Source organism: Gobius niger, assembly GCF_951799975.1.
Source record: "Gobius niger genome assembly, chromosome: 10".
NCBI classification, from domain to species: Eukaryota; Metazoa; Chordata; class Actinopteri; order Gobiiformes; family Gobiidae; genus Gobius; species Gobius niger.
This window is the reverse complement of record NC_136861.1, coordinates 17,855,244-17,874,438: the sequence shown is the minus strand read 5'-3', so window position 1 is coordinate 17,874,438 and position 19,195 is coordinate 17,855,244. Positions and strand designations below refer to the sequence as shown.

At 39.3% G+C, this 19,195-nt stretch overlaps 1 protein-coding gene across 1 annotated transcript; it reads right to left on the bottom strand.

Annotated features, from left to right (window-relative positions):
* Positions 1-260: 260 nt before the first annotated feature.
* Positions 261-19,195, bottom strand: micall2a (mical-like 2a). Its single transcript, XM_079564424.1, has 17 exons — positions 19,033-19,195; positions 17,590-17,638; positions 14,733-14,874; positions 14,497-14,660; positions 14,306-14,436; positions 12,828-13,334; positions 11,599-11,783; positions 8,771-8,828; positions 8,488-8,648; positions 7,176-7,277; positions 6,909-6,973; positions 5,389-5,512; positions 1,536-1,638; positions 1,277-1,350; positions 663-777; positions 529-575; positions 261-445 (listed from the first exon to the last, which is right to left on the bottom strand). The coding sequence occupies exons 1-17, from the start codon at positions 19,173-19,175 to the stop codon at positions 366-368; spliced, it is 2,250 nt and encodes a 749-aa protein (XP_079420550.1). The 5' UTR covers positions 19,176-19,195; the 3' UTR covers positions 261-365.

Here is a 19,195-nt window from a genome sequence, read left to right as displayed (position 1 = left end):
AATCTGAATATCAATAATTCATTTCATTACATTAGTAAAAAATAAATAAATGAATGGAAATGTTAAAGCATTATGTAAATGTTTTAAATAGCTTAATGCATACTGAATTGATACAATAAGATATTAAGAATAGTTGAAACAAGTGCTATTTCTGTATCTTTTTGAAATTAGTTTTAAAAGAAAAATAGATTTATTTTAAACACTGAACTACAACACTGACCAATCAAGTAAACACCCTCTTCTCAAAATACATTCATAAAACAACCAAACCGATACTTATATCTACAAAACAGTCATTTCGCTCAGCACAGATCTCCCAAAATATGAGTGAAGTCCTACAGTAAATGTGAATCTATAGTAAGTAATCATTCGACTCGCCGTTTACTCCTCCGCCTGAACATTTTGGAGATGGAGGACTTCCTTTTAGTTTTGGCTTTCTTTAGCCCTACAAAAGCGAAAATAATAAAAATGACAAATTAAAAAGTGAAAATACTTATCTGAAACCAATTAATTTCACACAATACTCACCAAGGTTTTTCATCATTTCGTTCAGCTGCTGGTCCTCTTCAAACTCCCTGATTGAAGCAGAGAATGGTTCATATTTGGGCTTTGTTTTATTTGAATACGATTTATTAAGAATTTTTTTTTTTTTTTTTTTTTACCTGAGTCTGTCTTCATCCAAACCATCAACAATTGCATTTCTCCCATCCACAATCTCCACCAGTCTCTGCATCAGCTGCTGTTCGCGCCGCTGCTCCTCACAGGACTTCAAATGGTCTGCCAAAACAAGGGTAAACCAGACTGAACCAGCACCAAACATTAGGATTAGGGAGGGATTAAACTAAAGGTCTACATTTGGGCAAAGACAGCAGATTATATCCAGCCTCACTGCACAATGACTAACAAGTGCTGTCGACTAAGCCAGGACTAAAGATGATGAACAAGGACTGAACCAGGTGAAGTTGAAGGACTAAACCGAGCACGACATAACTATGGTATTCAAAGGTAAAAGAGCAGCACTAAAATATAAGAAAATAAACTCCAAGGTAGAGTAAAGCAAAAGGCGCCTTTTAAACACATGTATATAACATTTCACTGAAAAGGACTGAAAAATGCAACCTTAATTACGGTATTGATTCGATCTGATCTTTCTGCTCTAAACCAGTTAGCTGTGCAATAGTTGATAGGCACTTGACTTTTCCTTCAGACTTATGACCTGCATTTCACAATACAGCAGCAGCTTGAATACTAAACAAAGATTTAACAAAGTCTTTACCTGGTTTTTCCAGTAAAGCGCGCAGTTCTCCCTCCACACCTGGCTGCTGCTGCTCCAGCTCCAGCGTTCGCGCTCTGTAGCAATTATTAATCACACACAAAATGACTGGCAGCATTACTATGCACAACATGCCTCCACCGGAGACGACAGCACCCGGCTCCGTGGTATTCAAACAAAATCCCACAAGGAAACGTGAGGGAAAACTGTACTATTATGTTTTGCAAACGAGAGAAGCATGAAATACTTGGGAGACACTCACATGTAAACCAGCTCTGACTCCTTCCTGATGTACGTTTGTTTCTCTCGGATGAGGTTGAACCAGTCGACCATGAGAGGGTCCATTAGGATGTCTTCTTTGCCCTCTTAAAAGGCAAAGAAAAAAAAAAGTAAATTTATCATAATATATGTGCACATCTAATTTTTGTTTGTTGCACTGATAAAAAACACACGATATGACAAAAAGGAAATTTTGGAAAACAAAATAAAGTCATTCAAAAGTCAGCGTACTACATCTGCTCATAATAAACACGTGATTAGGCCCAAGATATTCAAGGCCCTATACCTGATTTTTTTTCTAGCAGAGTAGTGTATTGTAAAAGCAGGCAATTATGAAGCATTTTTAATTGATCCTGAACTGCCCAAAGTTATGAAGGCTGGTTCATCCCTAAGAAGAATTTGGATGCTAAGAATGGACTAGGTTGAAGGTTAGGAATGGGTATGGACCATAACTGACACGAAAAATGTGTTTCTTAACAGGTGTAAATTAACTCTGTGCATAACTTCAAATCATAACAGCGCCGCCCAAGAAGTGACTTCCTGTTTCGATTCAGCACGCCAAAATAAAAGCACCATCTTATTCATTATTTCCGCAGTTCATTAGTTAAACTTTCTTTCTGCCTAACTATTAACAGACAAAACACTTAAAATGTGTGTATTTAATGATATTCTTGTAATGTTGCAAGTACCTGCTGAACTAATCAATGACACGAGCTGAGTGCTGTTATTTTGGCGTGCTGGATTGAAACAGGAAGTCACTTCTTGGGCGGCGTTGTTATGATTTGAAGTTATGCATAAAGTCAATACAGACGGCATCTCTGGAATCGCCCATGTATGGTCATTTTTTAAAACAGTTGAGGGGAAAACAAATTTGAGAAAAATCTAAACTCTCTCTAATTATTCAAAAACTATTTTAACTAAATCTGAATTATGAATATAATTTTCTACTAAATAAAGATACAAACACATGGAGAGGAGCGAAGTAGTTCAACAGCCCATAAAATACATAAATAACAGAGAATGCTAACATGGTGCTTCATGTCTGCGTCTGTGACAGAGGGGGGTTAAAATGATATATTTCCAGTTAATTCATATTCTTAGTATAGTTTCAGATGATATTTAGTTAATTATTCGTTTCTGGCAAAATGTATTGTAATCTATACTAAGCTAACTTAAGTATTGTGATCGAGATGTCAGTTATGTGTATAAGTAGTCAGTCTTTCCATATGTACTTTCAGATCACCAGATATTTGTAACAGACCTTTGTAACCAATCGTGTAACATCCTTAAATTACTAAACTGCCCTTTGTGTCCGATATCGATGTGTTGAGTGGATGAACAATTCCAAAATCATAATACAGTCCTACAGTCCCGAATATTGGATCGTCGAGCCGGATACAATCCCCAATAACAGGTATAAGGCCCTAACCATAAGCCAGGTCAAAACATCTTCACAATTACAACACACAAGATTCTATTCCTATGATCATTAATAATCTATGGCATTTTCTGCAATTTTGGTCCTTTGACATTTGCTGATGCCAATTAGCGACCTCCTCATTAGAAATCACCCATGACTGCATGTTTAGGGCTGTGTGGACTTGGACTCTTTACAGTCCACCTGCTGTCAACGCAACCAAAACAAAACCCAAACAGAGACTGAACTCCAGCCGTGAAGCAGATGATCTCCTGCGTGGTGAGAATACATGTTATATTAAATTTGTATGTTTTTACACGGGATGTTTCCAAATATAATAGGGGACGCTTGGGGTGCAAGAAAAAATAGTTATGGAAAACATCAACATGGTTTTGGAGTATAGTTTATATAAAAATGTAAGGTATAAAAATGGCTCTAGCTTTTGGTTGAAAAATATAACATTTCGAATAAACAATTTAGTATTGTAATGCTTTTAATACTTCCTATCATTGTGAAACAGTTGGTTAGGCATGTCACAAATGCGGCCCTCTGGCTTCTTGTTTTATTGGCACATCACCAGAGTTGGTACTTTTTACTGTATTGCTGGGTTGCAGGTTCTAGAATGTGATGATGTCATCGGACCCAGCGGGAGGCAGGAGCCAGTTTTTCCGATTAACAGCATTACACTTTCACAAGTCGTAGCTAAAAAGAAAATATATGAATTAAAAAAATGATCATTAATATCAGTCACTGGGTCCATGATCTCTCTGTACAAGACCAAAAATGTCCTCAAAAACTAAATAATTTTTTCTCTATATAATACTTTTATACTCTATATCAGGGGTCACCAACCTTATTTCGCTGAGGGCTACTTTAAGAGCATTAAGTTGTTCGAGGGCTACCAGTTAAAAACAAATCCTAAAGACTTAAACGTACACTGTTCACTTATAGGATATTGACCCCATATAATATTAAAATAGCTTTATTTTAAACTCAGACCGAGTCACAAGAACCGAAATAACTAATTTTAAGAATTAGATTCAAGAAAATGACGTGTTTTACACTTTAGAAAAAGTCCCAAGGGCTACTGGACATGCCCCAAAGGGCCCCTGGTGGCCCGCGGGCACCACGTTGGTGACCCCTGCTCTATATAATACTATTATCGGGAGACGCCTCTGACGAAGACGGAAGTAGTTCCTTGTCCGTCGAAACGCGTAAGGTATTTGAACAGCTTTGTTTGTTTCTACCTAGTGTCATTCAAAAAGAAACCAAAAAACTAAAGACTCTATATAACAGTATAGGCCTTTAGAACGCTGTGATGTCACCTGCAACCCAGCATACAGACTGGGCGTGGCCTAGCTGAGGGGCGTGGCCTAGCCGAGGGGGAAGAAAACTTCTCATGGGAATCACAATTTTTCACTCTTTTAAGCCGTTTTCTGCCAGACTATAAACATATTTATCCCACACCAACAACGTCAAGCCAAATGTGGGTCTTTATGGATGTTTTTCACAACAAATTGGTCAGTAAAAGTGAAAAACGGCACTCGTTAGCATTGCATAGCTAAAGTTAGCACACTTCCTGGTTAGCATTGTCCTTTTTATTCATGCGCTGTTGAACCACTTTGCTCCTCTTCATATCTCTATGTCTTTATTTAGTAGAAAACTATATTCATAATTCAGCATTTGTTAAAGTAATGGTGGAGAAATGAGAGACTATGTTTTCCCCCTCTCGCAAACATGACCATATATGGGCAATGGCAAAAATGTATCTATTTTGATTATTCTACACAATTGAAACCTCAAATTAAAAAAAAAACATTTATTGTGAGACAAAGCTAGAATTATAGTTCCAAGTCTAAATAAAGGTGTGGGGCACGGTTTAAACCTCTCTTAAATACACCCAGTTGAATGTTTGAAAGCACTGACTGCGGCCCTCCATGCTGTAAACATGCCAATATGCGGCCCGCAGTGAAAAAAAGTTTGGACACCCCTGCAGGTTTTCTTTTTTTCATATTTTTGCTAAACTTTCTAGAATTAAGTTTTGATTTGATAGAGTGATCAGTGTAAAGTTTACAGAATAAAAGTAGATTGACTCAGATCTAGTATCTAGCTGCACTATAATAAAGCTGAAGGAAATGAAGTAGGTCTGAAAATGTACTGAAATCACTGCACATTCATAATGACCAGCTTAATTCATTTACGAAATCTCACATTGCCTCAAAACTTTAAAGAGAGACTCTACCCCGTGGCCTTTTTCTTATTAACCCAAGAGGATTCAGTCAAAACATGCATTCAGCATTTTCAGCAAATCGAATAAAATAAGAGAGGTACAGTTTAAAATATTGAAACAGCAGCCTCAGAGAGATCCAGGGGAGTAACTAGATTTGATTTGTCCTTTTGAGTAAAACGATGGCTTTACCTTCCTCACAGCACCGCAGCCTCTTCTCCAGCTCCACTCCGTCCCGCTCCAGCCGGGCCAGGTTCGTCTCAATATCTTTCAGCTCGGTATCAATCTGCTGCAGCGGGACAGGGGAAGACTTCACCTGGCAAATCAAAGACCAGAATACAATGTCGTGTTGTTAGCGCTTCAGACGAGACACAAAGGGAAAACAATTGATCACAACATGTTTCCTTTTACTTGTTCACTGCCAAAAAAGTACAAGTATGGGTAATGTTTGGGCATTACATGGACAAAAACCCTCAACCTAAAATGAAATAAAATAATGTAAAATATATGATACAATAATCAGTATGCAAGATTTGGGTCTGCCAACCCTCTCTAACCTCTTAACCCCCTCCTGAACTGAGCACATCTTTCCCCAGTTTGGCTTTACCCAAGTAAAGCTTCTTGAAAAAAAGCCTCTAAATATTGACATAAATGAGATGAAAACAAGGTTAAAAACCAAACAAAAAAGCATCATAAGAGTGACAAAACAGCGATGAAAAAGCCACAAAACACAAAAAACGGTCAAAGGAATAAAAAAAACAAAAATTAAAAAGGGCCAAAAAAAAGCATCAAAAAAGGGTCAGAAGAGGGTCAAAAAATGGTTGCAAAGACAACACAGCAACAACGAGAAAAAGGCGTTACTCTGGCCAATAGGCTACAAGCTCCAGTCAAGAAGCTTTTAGATTTGGGTAAAGCAGAACTGGAGAAAATGTGCTTGGTTAAAGCAGCACTAAGTAACTTGTTTACCTTATTAAATCCTTTTTCGCAGTCCCTCTAGGGGTAATACAAGTGTTAATGGGATGATTGGGGGGTCTTTCATCTCCCCCTGGTGTCTCTGTTCAGAAAACCACCCTTGCAACTTTGCCTGCACCAGGTCGGAGTCACCAATACACACTAATAGAATCACGAAGAAGAAGCTAAGGGGCAAAGCTAACTCCAGGCTAGCACCACTTTAGCAGTGTTTACAGCCAAGTTTGAGTGAAAAAAATGATCTCCTTGGTGTAGTTGGATGTACTACAGCTCTCTCTCCCTTTGTCTTTTCTGTCAGTGTAGTATTTACTCTCAGGGACAATTAATGAGTAAAAAAACTTACATGCTATGACAATTGCAGTGCCGTTTATAGCCTCTAGGGGCTTAAGTTACTAAGTTCTGCTTTAAGGTGGGGGTTAAAAGGCTAAATACTAAGCAACTCGTAAACATGCTGGTTCACCTGAATTGGCCTTTTCTCTTTATAATAAATCAATGTCCTGGCTTAGCCTCTAGTGTTGCTGCCAATGACCCTTATTTTTAGGCTAGACTGGCTTTAATTAAGAAATACACATATATTTTGTTGTGAGGGTGTTTATATTCTAATTCTGCGAAGTAAAATGGCCTGGCTTTCATACTGCTTCACCTTCACTGTAAAAGGACCATACAATTTTAACCAAGAAAATGTAATAGAACTGCATTTGCCGCTAATTAATCTCATAAGAGTCTTAATGGTGGGAACTTACAGGCGGTGACCTGATTCTGGTCTGGGAGGCGTCGCTGGATGACAAATACTTTCCCTTTTTAGCACCTAAGAGGTAGATGAAACAGGATTAGGATAGACCTTTCATGGCGGCTTTTCAAAAACTCATTGTCAAATATGACTTCACCTGATTTATTTCAACACTGGAAATCGAGCGCTTAAGCTACATCAACAAAATGTCTGTGTGGGGCTTTGATGATGGCGTTTAAATCAAAAGAAGGAAAAAAGAAAAAACATCTGGAAGACCGACCTGAAGGATTTCCATGATTGGTCGGAGCCGCAGAGGTAATAGATTCCACCGCGGGGCGTCTGGGTGGGGAATTTACGGGCGGGTGGTTTCTCTTCTTAACACCTAAAATAGGAGCAGTAATGTTTTCAGACAATGAATGAAATAAAACGTACCTAAATTTCCCCTCTGAAAGGTGAAAGATCTAAATTCAACATGGGCTTTATTTGCACAAGTGCATTCAGATCTACAGTAAGTCTATGTATTGAAACAAAATGATGAATTTCCCATTCAGTACCTAGTCCATTATGACATCTATAAAATCAATAGGCCAGTGTGATGCCTCATTTGAAAGCTAAGACCTACAAAACCCATCTAAGCTCCTTCCTCGTTTTGATTGTCAAGTCCTTTTTGGGTGTGTTTTCATCACATTTTGGTTGCTTAACCAGTTAAATTACACAAAATGTGGCCAAAACATATCAAAAAGCAATGAAAATGTGACAAAAACCCTGACAGAAACATGGCCAAGAACATGATACAAAATGCAACAACTATAAAGTGATAACAAAGACAAGGAAGAAGCTTAGGTGAGTTTTGAAAGGTCTTAGCTTTCAAATGAGGCGTTGACCTGGTTTATATCTCTGTAAGCTCCCCAGGTGAGAAGCTTTTTAGATATTTATTTTTGGGTAAAACTGGAGAAACTGTGCTTGCTTAAGGTGGGGGTTAATGAGTTAAAATATTTTATGGTTAGGTCATTTTTAAATTTATTTTGTAGCAAAATGGAGTATTTGCAGAGTTCATTTTTACATTTTTAAACTCCCTATAGTCCCTTTAAAATAATGATCTAGGAAAGGGTTTGGTAACGCAGCTCGTCTCATTGATTAGTTTAGTACTTGCAACATTACAAGAATGTAATTAAAGACACACATTTTAAGTGTTTTGTCTGTTAATAGTTAAGCAGAAAGAAAGTTGAACTAATGAACTGCTCAACTAATGAATAAGATGGTGCTTTTATTTTGGCGTGCTGGATCGAAACAGGAAGTCAGTTCTTGGGCGGCGTTGTTATGATTTGAAGATATTTTCAGAGTCAATTCAAGGGACATTTAGAATAGATGCAATTTTGCGATTAATCATTAGACTATGACTTTCGTGAGATTAATCGCGATTAAATAGTTTAATTGATGATTAGAGCATGACAGCACTAATATGAATATAGTTGACTGATGCATTTAGCGTACATGAGGAATGGTAAAGATAATACATGAAGACAGATGAAGACAGAATACATTTACTGAGGACACTGTGATGTGCCACGTTTTGAACTTTTCTGACTCACCCAGGTTTGTGGACGCAGGCTGCTGTCGGAGTGGAGTCTCAGGGATGAACAGAGGAGTGGTCTCTGGAGGCGGGACAGGTTCAGGGGCTGAGGGGGGCGTTGAGTTCACAGGGAGACGCAGAGGCTCAGAGTGAAGGGGGTCAGGAGAAGTTGTAGCACCTCTGATGACAAAACAACATATACCTTTAATATAACACAAATTCTGACCACATTTTATTAAGTAAGTATAAAAGATCACTCCTCACTACTGATAAACCCTTCAGAATAAAAAATATGTAATTACTTTAATCCTTGAACAGTTGATGCCGGTTTGGTTTGTCCTTGCCCCTCATCAATTGAACCTACAATAAAAAATTAAATTAAATTAAAAGAAAAAGAGAGAAGGAGAGGGAAAACTTTTACAAGAAAATGATAACTTGATGAAGACATAAGCTGCTGTCATTTCCTGTGTATTTGTGCCTTTAAGCCGCTCCAGTACAATAATAAACAGCACAGTCCCCTGGCTCTTTATGTCACAATTACCTGCTGTTTGTTCTGCAGAGACTGTTCATTATCCAGTCTGTCACAACAAGGCACTAAAGGAGCCCGTTCTCACCTGCACAGCTGCTGGGCTACGCAGCTCACACACATTTGTATTAATTTGCGCCACAAAAAAAAACTAAAAACTGTGAAAAGTAATTAGTGTATGATGTCTGCCAATTCTATTTAGGTTTAAGTGATATAGAACTGTACAGCTATTCTGTAGAGTTGAAGTGAGTAGAGAAACCCAACCCAGCACCAAATAAAGAAGATGGATAGGTTTAAACTTCCAAAGAAAAGGAAGCTGGAATGTAGGTCAATAATTGTCCAAATCTTAAGAGATGAAAGTGAGTTGAAGAGCTTTACCACTTGTTGCACTGCTGTTGTGTTTGGCTGCAGTAAGTGATGTGAGAGAGAATCTAAAGGGTGGTAGTGATGAGTTCAGGTTTTTCATTCAGTACAAGTAACAAGTCATCGGTGGACCATTTTTCACTGCCATATCTGTTCAACCTCTTAACCCCCACTGAGCCGAGCACATTTTCCCCAGTTTGGCTTTACCCGAACCTGAAACCTTCTTGAAAAAAAAGTGTCCAAATAGCAAGAAAAAGGACAAAAGAGCGACAAAAAAGTGATGAAATAGTGACAAAAGTGTGTGATGAAACAAAACAAAAGCCAAAAAAGAGCAAAAGAAAAGTGACAAAATGTCCTCGGAGTGCATCATCCGGCTTATACCGTGGTCCCGCAAACTGAAACTGTTCATTGGGGCCAGTTCGCTTATTTTTTGAAGGCCTGGGCAGGCCGGGGTAAAACACTTTTTAAGCTGTTTTACCTGAGCTAGTTCCAGCTCAATTGTTTATCGTTACTATGGAAACAGCTGCGGTAGAGTGATATAGATACAGACGGCATCTCAACATAGAAGGGGGCGTGGCCTCGCCAAAGGGGAAAACAGAATCTTTTGGGAAACACAGTTTTTCACTCTTTTTAGTCATTTTCTGGTGAACTTATTTATCACATACAAATAAAGTCAAGTCTAAATTGGGTCAATATGGATGTTTCTTCACAGCAGATTGTTGGGTAGAAGCGGAAAAACAGCAGTCGTAGCTAGTGCTAACTATCGTTAGCAATAGCACAATGCTAGCATAGATACAGACGGCATCTCGTCATAGAAGAGGGCGTGGCTTCGCCGAGGGGGAAAATAGAATCTTTAGAGAAACACAATTTTCCACTCTTTTTAGCCATTTTCTGGTGGAATATCAACTTATTTATCACACATTAATAAAGTCAAGTGTAAATCGGGCCCATATGGATATTTTCTCACAGCAGATTGTTCAGTAGAAGTGAAAAAACGGCAGTTGTAGCAAGCGCTAGCTAACCGTTAGCATTAGCCCGATGCTAACATGTAGCATGAAGTTAGCATTCTCCGTTATTCATGTATTTATGGGCTGTTGAACCACTTTGCTCCTCTCCATGTATTTGTATCTTTATTTAATAGAAAACTATATTCATAATTTAGCATTTGTTAAAGTAGTTTTTGAATAATTAGAGAAAGTTTTGATATTTATCCAAATTGTTTTCCCCCTTAACTGTTTTCAAACATAACCATATATGGACGATTCCAGAGATGCCGTCTGATCGAACTGTTTAATTGTTGCCGGACTAGGTGTACATTATCACTTTTTAACAGACACCTTCCAGCCAATCAGAATCGAGTATTCACCCAGACCATGGTATAAAAAGTGAGAAAAATGTGAGAAAAAAAATGTGAGGAAAAAGATACATTTAGATACATTTAGTAGCTTTCAAATGAGGCGTTACACTGGCCTGTAGCCTGTAAACTCCAGTCAAGAGGGATTTAGATTTGGGTAAAAACTGGAGAATGTGCTCTGTGAAGGTGGGGGGTAAGAGGCTAAAGGTATTTTGTGATGCTTGTCAGATTTGTGTGTATTTGTTACAGGTGACTCTCATTCCCACAGCTGAGAGCATCAGACCCGTCTATATCATACATAATAACTACAATACTATTAATTATGATAAAAGCTCTAGTCCTCTTTTACTATACTGTGAATACTACTTTTGGCTATTGCTTTCTGAGATCACCTGCCTCCAAGTGTAAATTTACAATGTTATTTTCGCAAAGTTATTTTCAAGAATCCATGCTCCTTTTGTTCAGTGTTTTAATTTTACGAAAGTTCTCTTGTGTCTAATTTGCCAATAACAAAACCAACCGCTATTTCGAGATAAAATTAGGCAGGCCTGACCAACCATCCCCAAATGGGCCTTTATAATTGAGGAAATTCTATTTAAAAGTTGCTTCCCCAATTATACTATTTGCAAAGCGTCACAAAAATTACAGATTCATTTTGCACCTGTCCAGGGAGAATGACAGTTTAGCTGCAGAAGTTTATTACGCAGCGGGGGGAGCGGAATGGAAATGTCAGAAACGTCACGCTAGATTCGCCAACTGTGTAAATGGGACACTGACAACACAGGGCCTTTGTTGTCTAGGAATGAGAAAGACAAAGACCGGGGCGGGAGGATGTTTGCCCAATTTCAAATCACAAATCAAACAGGAGTGAGTGCAGCGGGTCTCACGTTTGGCGTCGCTGTGTGTGCTGTTTGGCCTGGGGTCGTCTTGGTGGGTGAACTCGCGACCCCGTGGTTGGTGGTTTTTTGATGGACTGGGGGAGAGCGGTTCGGTCCAGGGTCCCGCTGGGTCTTGGCAGAAGGGTTCCCATCTCAAACCGAGGTCTTCACTGAGACTTGGCTCGTCTCCAAATCTGGAAAATAAAGCTCCCAATTACTGCACTGCATCCATTATCTGACAAAGAAATGTATACCTCTTAACCTCAACCTGAACTGAGCACATTTCCTCCGGTTTGGCTTTACCCAAATCTAAAAGCTTCTTGAAATAAGTGACAAAATAGCAAACAAAAATGAGACGAAAACAAGGATAGAAATGCACCAAAAGAGCGATGAAAACGCAAATAAAAAAAGGCGAAAAAGAACAGCAGAAAAGTGACAAAAATGTGAGAAAAGAAGCCATAAAAGAGCAACAAAAAAAGTGACATAAAACGATGAAAATTAGGCAAAAGTGTGATGGAAACCCACAAATATACGATGGAGAAAAAATGTCAAAAATAGTGACAACAACGCAAAGAAAAAGATCCATTTAGATGATATGTATAACGCATTACACTGGCCTATAGGCTGGAGCCTTTTAGATTTGCATTTGGTTAAGGCGGGGGTTAAGAGGTTAAAAATGAATGGGAAAAAAACCCTCCTGATAAAACTGAATGGACTGTGCCCCCTGCACTGCTTCAATGCGAAATGCAACTTCACCTATTACTATGCCCAAACCAATTGCCCATTTTCACTGCCATGTGTTGCCTAGAACAGTGTTTACCAACCAAGGGCACGGGACCCCTGGGGGTACTCGAGGACCTAGCAGGGGGTACTTGGAACTATTTCAAATCGAAAAAAAGGGGGAAATTGAACATAATTTTGCAATATTTTGCAATAAAATGTGTCGCATTGGGAGAAAGTGTCTTTTTCCTGACAAATTGTACTTTTAAGTGATTGCTTTCTAAAAAAAACTACACCACCCTTGATGTAGGGGGAACACGGACTGCCACTGGAAGGTCCATGTTTGTCAGAATATACTGTATACAACAGTCATATTATGCACTATTCCACTCTATTACTGACATACATCCAGACACAAGGGGTCACATGCTACATGCATGTGTACTCCTTGCATAGGTTTCAAGCCCAATACTCAAATTAATTAAAGCCTTTGCATTTTGTAAGGTAAAATATCCTACCGCCTCTCTGCTGATCGTATGGTAAATGGTCTCTTGTTATTGTTGTTGCAGTTTTGCTCCGCCAGTCTTCTCCCAACCGCAGGTCTAGCTTTGCTCCTCTCCTCGTCAGGCTTTAGTGGGGCCTTTGCTCTGTCTGGAAAACTCGACCTTCCAATAGGTTTGCTTTTGTCAAGCGAGGCCTCTCCTTTTGAGGCTGGACTTTGGAAGAACTTCTGTCTGGCCTCTTGGGTCTTCTGTGCTGAGTTGGTCCAGGATGAGGAGGGTGTGGAGGAGGGTGGACAGGGGTTGTCTGATTTGGGCACCGATTTGACTGGGGTGGATAGCACAGACGAGGGGCGTGGAGGAGGGGGTGGTTTTTGGCTGGCACCATTGGGTCGGGCAGATGAAATGCTAGGTCCAGTTCTCGATGAAGGCAGATTATTCTGATGGGACTTACAGATGAATGAGTCAGGATCCTTTCCAGGTCTGTAGCCGCCTGTGTGCAGCACACTGGAGCATTCACTGCACCTGAAGGATATTTAACATTATTCACATACTCAGATAAGGCTATAATCTCTTTCCATGATTATTACCGTATTTTCCGGACTATAAGTCGCTCCGGAGTATAAGTCGCATGGAGCATGGGCATGGAGGCGTAACTGCACCATCCTCAAGCCTCTCCCGGCATCACGTTGTTAAAGCTCTCATTTGCGAACTCGTTCCTCTAGCTGTGGCCATTTAGCTTTTAGCCCGCAACAAGCTATTTTTCATCATTGCAGTAAGGGTAACCTCCACTTTTCCCCAGTCCCTCACAAGTTTCTCGCTCACTACAAACTTTCTTTCTGCTGCTCAATTACCGTTTTTTATAATCTTCAGTGGCACAGGAGTAGCAGATACTGGTGCACAAGCCTAGAGCGCCCTCTAGCGACTGAGTGTGAAAATAACAAACATGTTAAATTATATATATTGATATATAAGTCGCACCCCCCAACCAAACGATGAAAAAAAGTGCGACTTATAGTCAGGAAAATACGGTACAGGTTTACAAGGCAGCAATACTTTTAAGTAATATTCTGTATGTCTAAATGCAGTACAAATGTAATAATGCATATGCTCTCTCTCTCTCACTCACTTACTCATCACTTTAATGGTCTAATGCTTTTTAGATTAGATCTATGAACTATTTATCTTGACAACCAAAATCACATACAGTAAGTGATTACATAAATGATCTACAAACCCAGGAACTCCTAACACATATGAGCAGCATGAGTTATGAAAATCAAGCCTTAGACCTTAACCTGCTGGCTTGACCCGTGACCATCTAAATAATGGCCTTTTATTTACTTCCTGGAGTTCCCCATGTGGCGCATTTGTTTGGAGAGCCTGAATTTTCCGTCTTTTGCTATTTTGATGCCCGCTCCCAAGACTAACCTAAAACAAATCGGACACCAAGAGCAACGAGTTAAATCCTTCCTTTAGCACAGGAAATGACATACTTGAAACAGCTCCTGTGGTAGAGTCTGCCTTCCACAAAGTGCCTCTGGACCAGATGGACATGGCATTTGCAGGCAACACATTTACTGTTCAAAGTCCCAGTTTTGTTGGTATTTTCTGTCAAAACAGCCTTCTGCAAAAGAAAACATCATTATTATACAGTCTATAATGTACGCAATAATGCTCGTCTCACCTGAGCACCATCCCTGGGCGTCTTGGATGAAATTTGACCTGGATGTTTGGGAGGTGTTTGATTCTCAATGGCGTTTTTTGGCACAAAGGTTTTGGCAGCAACAGGCAGATTCTTCTTGGACGGCTCCTCCTTGAAGCCCTCTGCTGGCCTCTTTACGCCACCACCTGAAAAGAGCATAAGTAAATAAAACGAATCAAAGCGAAACAAAAACCAACCTGTAGCAGCAGAGAACTCACTGGGGGGACGCCCTCGGAAGTAGTTGTAATACTGGGACACATAGGTCAAGATGCTGAGCCTGTCCGGGATCCTCAGAGCGACCATGTCCTCTGCGTCTAACAGTGCAGGGATGCCCAGATTCTCCTCAGCGATTTGGAAAGCCTGGACAACCAAAGAAAAGGAATAAAAGAAAAGGACGGTCACAGACAGGTTAGCCTCTTTCTCCAGTTCAGCTTTAGTTCATCTAAAAGGTTGCAGTCTACAGGCCAGAGAAACGCCTCATTTGAAAGCCACTTTTTTGTTTTTACTTTTTTTCTTCTCGTCTGTGACTTTTTCTGTTGTGTTTTCATCACATTTTCACATTTTTTATTGGATTTTTGTACTCTTTATGTTGCTCTTCTGTCACTTTTTTGTTGGTCTTTTGTTGCTTTTTTGACACTTTAGGTCATCACTTTTTTGTCACTTTTCTGTCACTTTTTCATTGCTCTGTTGTGCCACTTTTTGCGTTTTCATCACATTTTTCATCGCATTTTTGTCACGTTTTGCCGCTTTTCTGTCACGTCTTCTCAGTTGGTCTTCTGCCTTTTTGACCACTTTTTGTCACGTTCTCAACCCTTTTTTGTCACTATATTGTTGCATTTTTGTCACTTTTGTGTTGCTTTTTTGTCACTTTTTTGACGGTCTTTTGTTACTTTTTGGTCACTTTTTGTCACCTTCTCATCGTCTTTTTGTCACTATAGTGTTGCTTTTGTGCCATTTTTTGTTATTTTTCTGTCACTTTTTCATTGCACTGTTGTGCCACTTTTTTGTTGCGTTTTCAAATTTCGCATCACAATTTTCATCGCATTTTTGTCACGTTTTGCCGCTTTTTTGTCACTTCTTCTCAGTTGGTCGTCTGTTGCTTTTTGACCACTTTTTGTCACCTTCTCATCGCTTTTTTGTTGCATTCTTATGACTTTTTTTTCACTTTCCATCACACTTTTCATTTGTCAAAGTTTTGTCTCAGTTTTTGCCAAACGGGAGAAAATGTGGTCGTTTACGGCGAGGGTTAAAAAAGAGTTTTTACAAAATTAAAATCTATACACCATGTCTCTCTCTCTCTCTATGACTAAACTTACAGATGCTGTTTCGGTCTTAAGCAGCTAAAATCTGCGACAGAAAGAAAAAATAGGGACTGAAATGGTCTTAACAATATCACACATTTAATTGTAGTGCAACAATCAGTAACTACTTTTAGCTACAGTACATAATAGCCAAAGGTCACATTAAACTACACATGTTGCAGCAGCCACACAATACAAAGTGCTTTAAATAGAGTTACAGTCTCTTTGTTAGTCAGTCTGGAGAGGTCTGAAGGGGCAGCGTAATGAATGGCACACTTCCTGTCGGTCAGTGAGGTCAAGAGAGAGCGGGAGAGACATAGGATACGGATACCACGGCACGGCTTAGCTTAGACATGCTCGTTTTCACAGTAATCCTTAAAGAAATGTCTCGAGTAAAATTTAATATACCCACAAGCAGTGTCAGATTTAGCTTGAAATGACGAGTCCGATTCTAATTTAAGACAAAGTGACGTCGTACAAGCAGTAAATTTGACCCTATTCATGAAATATAGAAGAGTGTAAGTTACCCAAGTCTCACGTTTCTGTACCGGGAGCTTCTTCAGCGTTTGACCAAGCCTGAACCTCCTCTAGTTCACCTCCCGACTGACCACAAGCCGGGTCTTAAGTTCACTTTGTACACGGAGTAGTTTACAATAGCGCTATATCAGTATAGTGTGGCCAGTGACAACAGCCTCATTCAAAATAAATAACCCTGTGAGACGGCACTGGGGAAGGCAGTCAATGGTACAGTTTGAATGGTCGAAATCAACAAGGAAATTGTATAGAGTTGGGTCAGGAATACAGACAGGAAGTGAGAAACTAAAAAACAAAAATGTCCCAGTTGGGGAGGATGGGTCATGCAGGGGTTCATGAAAGAGATGAGGTCATAAGGAAATTTAACTTCTGATGTACAAAGAAAAATATTATAATATAATATATATTGTTTTTTATCTTGTAGAGGAATACATTTAGTTTTGTCCTTCAGTATATTGTAAATTATGTTCGTTTATTTCAAGGGCTATCCAAGTGTTTCCCACCTGGGCTGCATATTGAAGTGTATATGATGTGGTCGTTACACAAACCAGTGGTCAGTGCTGTGAAACAAGCAAACTGTGTAACATTAATTCAGGCTTGGAACTTTTATACAGCTCTAAAATGTTAGCCATTGAGGTTATAATGATTGTGTGGATTTAGTAGTACGGTCTCTTGCGATGTGCCAACTCCACAAGAAGCTGGTTGTTGCTCTTTACACTAATGAGTGGATTGTTGCCTAAAAGTTGTGAAATTTGCTTCGAAACTCATCCCACTGAAGAATTAAAATGTTGGAAAAAGCTGGAGATGAGTCTGAACTACAGCTAATAATGTATGCACTTCCTCTTTCATTGTTTGTACAAAAATAAATCCGACAAAAATAATTCCTTTAAACCAAAAGACAAGTGAACTGTAGTGATTTGTGGCATTGTCATATACAACACCTTAGAGCAAAAACGTCCAGGTGCAATCTCTCGACTGGACATGGCTTCGAGTGTGAAGTTTGCAATAAAGCCATGATTTTATTGCTATTGCACTTTTTTGTAACTTTCTAAAATATTACTCTTGTTGCCAGATAATCAAAAACTAAATATTTAGACACTTCTCTGTCATGCCACGATCAAAACAAGTCCCTAATTTAAGCTTCATAATAATACTACTGTACTGCCAGAGATTTGGGAGTTAAGATAAAAACGCATTTGTTAATTTCAGCAAAACAAAAGGTTTGTTTGACGAGCCTCACCAGTCGATTGTTCTCAAACACATCCTCCTTTTTGAGTGAGTCATAGTCTCTGGGAACAAAACAAAACAATTAGGAATTATTACCAACACAGGGAACGCAAGGGAGATTATTGTTAACAACTGGTATTTCAATCAACGCAAACATTTCACCGCGCTGTTATGACAAACAAATCGATCTTTAATTGAAATATTGATAGTTCTACCATGTATACAGCGTATTTGCCCAACCTTTAAAGTCACAATGTGTAGACTTATTTAATTACGAGTGAAATATTATCTCATACAACATGCGTCTTACACCTGACACATAACTTTACTGGGAGCGGGACATCACCAGCTCATCCCCATGGAGAAAAATCGCATTGTCAGTGTCTAGCTGATATGTCTGTTCATGTTTGGAGTTTTAGTTTAGTTCCTCTTATGACAAAACAAAACATGACCCGGGATGTTTGTGACTTTAAGTAGGTACTAGTGAATAGTTAAAAAGGGCTACATGACATTGAAGTCACCTGCGATATGCGATACAGCGGTGCAACACTGCGATAACAATATTACTGTGATATTTTGCCTAACCATTTCAATACGATAAGTTGCATTATATTTAAAGGCACACTGCGCAACATTTTGGACTATACTGTTGCCATCAACACAAAACATGATCTCAGTGACCAGCTCGACACAAAAAATCCTATTTGTGCAGTGAATAGTCAAAGAATGGATCTGGATGAGGGCCAACCTGTTTAACTCTCAATTCTACTGACTTTACACGACATCTCCGTGGTAACGAGCTGGAGACGTACCCATGACGTAGCCATGTTTTAGCAGAGGCAGAGCCGCTTAGCACAAAAGCACATGTTTGTTTGAGGTGTTTTTCAATGGTGAAAATATCTATCATAAAATAAATGCTTGCATTTCAGTTTTGTTTATTGGGTGAAATCTTGCGCGGTGTGGCTTTAAACAAGTGTAACATGTAACTAAATTAAGAAATGTTTAACTACAACAGAACGTTTACACAGGTTGAAGTTCTATTCATTATTTGTTTTTGGCTGAATTTTCAAAAAATGTGTCGATCTCAGTCAGATGAAGATTTTAGTGATGTTTCGATATATTGTGGCTTCTTGCGATATTGCGGATATTGCATCACCAAATACGATTTTTTTTTTTGGCGATATATTGTCATAGTATTGACAAAGCAAAGACAGCCTTTCAGAGGTTTATAAAAGTAAAAAAAAAACAAAGTTTGTCTGCTTTATCAGGCAATTACCAAGTCTTAATTGCGTAATAGTCAATATCATAAGCCACATTTCATAAGGCATCATATGTTTCGTCACTATAAACCAAGAATTTCGCAAACTAACTTCAGCATCAAGTTCTCGCAGTCATCCGCACACCACACGGTTTCACCAAGTCCACTCTGCAGCGATTTCGTGTGTGATTTACTTACATCAAATCGGGCCTGTACTTGTGTATGAGCGCGCAGAAAGCCATGCCGTTCCTGAAAGACGTCGTCATGTTCGTGATCGCCACATCCCTGTATCCCCCACACTCACTTTTGCACCACTGCTCCAGGGCTTTGATGGCGGCCATTGTCCCGTGCGCAAAGAGAG